This window comes from Penaeus monodon, chromosome 18, assembly GCF_015228065.2.
Source record: "Penaeus monodon isolate SGIC_2016 chromosome 18, NSTDA_Pmon_1, whole genome shotgun sequence".
Taxonomy (NCBI): domain Eukaryota; kingdom Metazoa; phylum Arthropoda; class Malacostraca; order Decapoda; family Penaeidae; genus Penaeus; species Penaeus monodon.
This window is the reverse complement of record NC_051403.1, coordinates 11,913,044-11,915,543: the sequence shown is the minus strand read 5'-3', so window position 1 is coordinate 11,915,543 and position 2,500 is coordinate 11,913,044. Positions and strand designations below refer to the sequence as shown.

Genomic DNA, 2,500 nt, shown 5'->3' with positions numbered 1-2,500 from the left:
GAATGGTTAGAGCGTCGGACTCAAGACTGTCACGATGGTAATCTGAGTTCGAGGGTTCGAGTCACCGACCGCCGCGTTGTTTCCCTTGGGCAAGGAACTTCACCTCGATTGCCTGCCTAGCCACTGGGGGACCAAGTCAGCCCAAGTCAGTGCCGGGTAAATAGAGATGGTGACTCGGAAAAAAAAAAAAAAAAAAAAAAAAAAAAAAACACCGGGCGGAAGGCAATGGCAAACCACCGCTCTAAATTGCCAAGAAAAATTATGGAAGCACATGATCGTCAGGGCCGCGGTGGTCGAATGGTTAGAGCGTCGGACTCAAGCCTGTCACGACGGCAATATGAGTTCGAGGGTTCGAGTCACCGACCGCCGCGTTGTTTCCCTTGGGCAAGTAACTTCACCTCGATTGCCTGCCTAGCCACTGGGTGGCCAAGCCAGCTCAAGTCAGTGCTGGTCCCAACCCCGGATAAAATAGAGAGAATGATTACCTAAAAAGGTAACACCGGCACTCTCCGTGGAAAGGAACTGGGGACCCTACCACGTACTCACTCCAAGAGCATCACAACGTGAAAACTGCAATTGAGTATCATGCTGTGACCACGGCGGCTCAGACATGAACCTACCGTTAAATGATGATATATATATATATATGTATGTATATATACATATATATGCATATATATATATATATATATATATATATATATATATATATAAAATATATATATATATATATATATATATATATATATATATATATATATATATATATATATATATATATATATATATATATATATATATATATATATATATATATATATGTATGTATGTATGTATATGTATATATATATATATATATATATATATATATATATATATACACACACACACACACACACACAGTATATGTATGTATGTTAATATGTATGATTTTCCCCACACACCTGAACGTGTCCTGAGTCTTTTGTACAGTATTATGATGACGAGGATGTTGACTATCAACAAGAGAGAAGCAGCGACGATTCCTATGCTGGTCGAGGCCGCTCCTTCCGCCCCCGCGACCTGCAGCCTCGGATCCAGGTTCCCAACAAGAGGGCAGTGGGTAGGGTTCTCGTGGATCGGGCAGCCTAGGCCCCTCAGTGTGAAGTACCATTCCGAGGAACCCTGGGCCAAAATACCCATGCTGTAGAGGTCGTTGATCCAGTACAGGTACGAATAGGTCTCGTAAAAGGAACAGGACCCAAGGCTGAGTTCGACTGCCCATTTCGATGCCTTCGCGCCACTGGGGTTCCTGAGGGCACGCACTTTCACCGCCTGCCAACACGAAGGGTCGGTAACGCACCTCTCGGTTGAAAATCGTTTCAACTCTTGCCCAAAAGTGAACGTGAGCTTAACATCGATGTATTTCAGGTTCTTCTGGCGGGTATAAAGAACGATGTCGTTTTTCCCTGTCTTCAGTATCTGTACCTGTGTCTCCGAGGCTATGGTAACATCAGGCTCGCAGGAAGATCTCTTTTGGCGACCTGACTGTGAACTAACGGAGGTCCCATTCTTACTCATGGTACCTGTCACCATAATTCCATTTCCACATATGACATTTGTGAAAAGTATAGTCATTATATATGTTAGCCACTGCATATTTATCTTAACTTTATACCAAATTTGAGTGTATGCACTTTCTTGCAGACGAAACACTAATATTCACAACGATTTTTCACTACAAGGTTCGACGACAAGTATGGCAGTTTCTAGGCACGCCTTCAGAGTTCGCAGTATCAGCCTTGCGGCAGATGTGACACCAATGGCACAGATTTCAACGATCAACGGTCTAGCTGTGGCGAGAGAACGTATCCTGAGTGCCAGCCGGATGTGCCTCACCTCTACCGCTGTTTCTGGCACTCGCACACTGATTCATGACACTTCTTCAGGCATAGGATGTGTAAATGTCGTGGGAAAGACCATTTGCTGTTTCTACGAAGACCTAGAGTGCCTCGAGTTTTCTTTGTTATTTTTTTCTTAATTATTTTCCATGCATTTTTTAAAAATACATTTTTAGCATGTATCTGTATGTGTATTATATCAATTTAAGGACTGGGTTTACTTACAATCATATAGTATACCCATGAACCGTTATCAGTGATTGGTAGTTGTTAAACGCTATTGTACTCGTGCGTGACTGGCAGCAACAAGACTATCCTAACAATCCTGTACGTTTTAATAAACGTTTGGAAAATTACGGAGAAGATCCACGTAAAAAAAAAACTAAAAGCCCAGCTACAGAATGTACTTACAATTTTTTCTTTTAGTTAAATAAATACCCAGTCCATTCATCACGAATACCGCATGTCCTGTATGCATGCCCTAGATTATCATGCAACTGATATCTTTCCAAGCTAGGAATATAAATCTGTCAAGCTTGTCGTGTCCTTTAGTGTCACATCTCAATGACTTAGGCTTTTACGCTTGACACACTTATCTGAATGTATATACAGATGATTGT

The 2,500-nt window shown here is 41.7% G+C and overlaps 1 protein-coding gene across 1 annotated transcript in view; it reads right to left on the bottom strand.

Annotated features, from left to right (window-relative positions):
• The window catches only part of LOC119584257, a 2,785-nt gene extending 1,110 nt beyond the window's left edge, over positions 1-1,675 (bottom strand). Inside the window, exon 1 of the mRNA XM_037932774.1 lies at positions 945-1,675. Within this exon, the coding sequence (XP_037788702.1) occupies positions 945-1,638 (694 nt within the window). The 5' untranslated portion in view covers positions 1,639-1,675. The remainder of the gene's footprint in view (positions 1-944) is intronic.
• Positions 1,676-2,500: the final 825 nt, after the last annotated feature.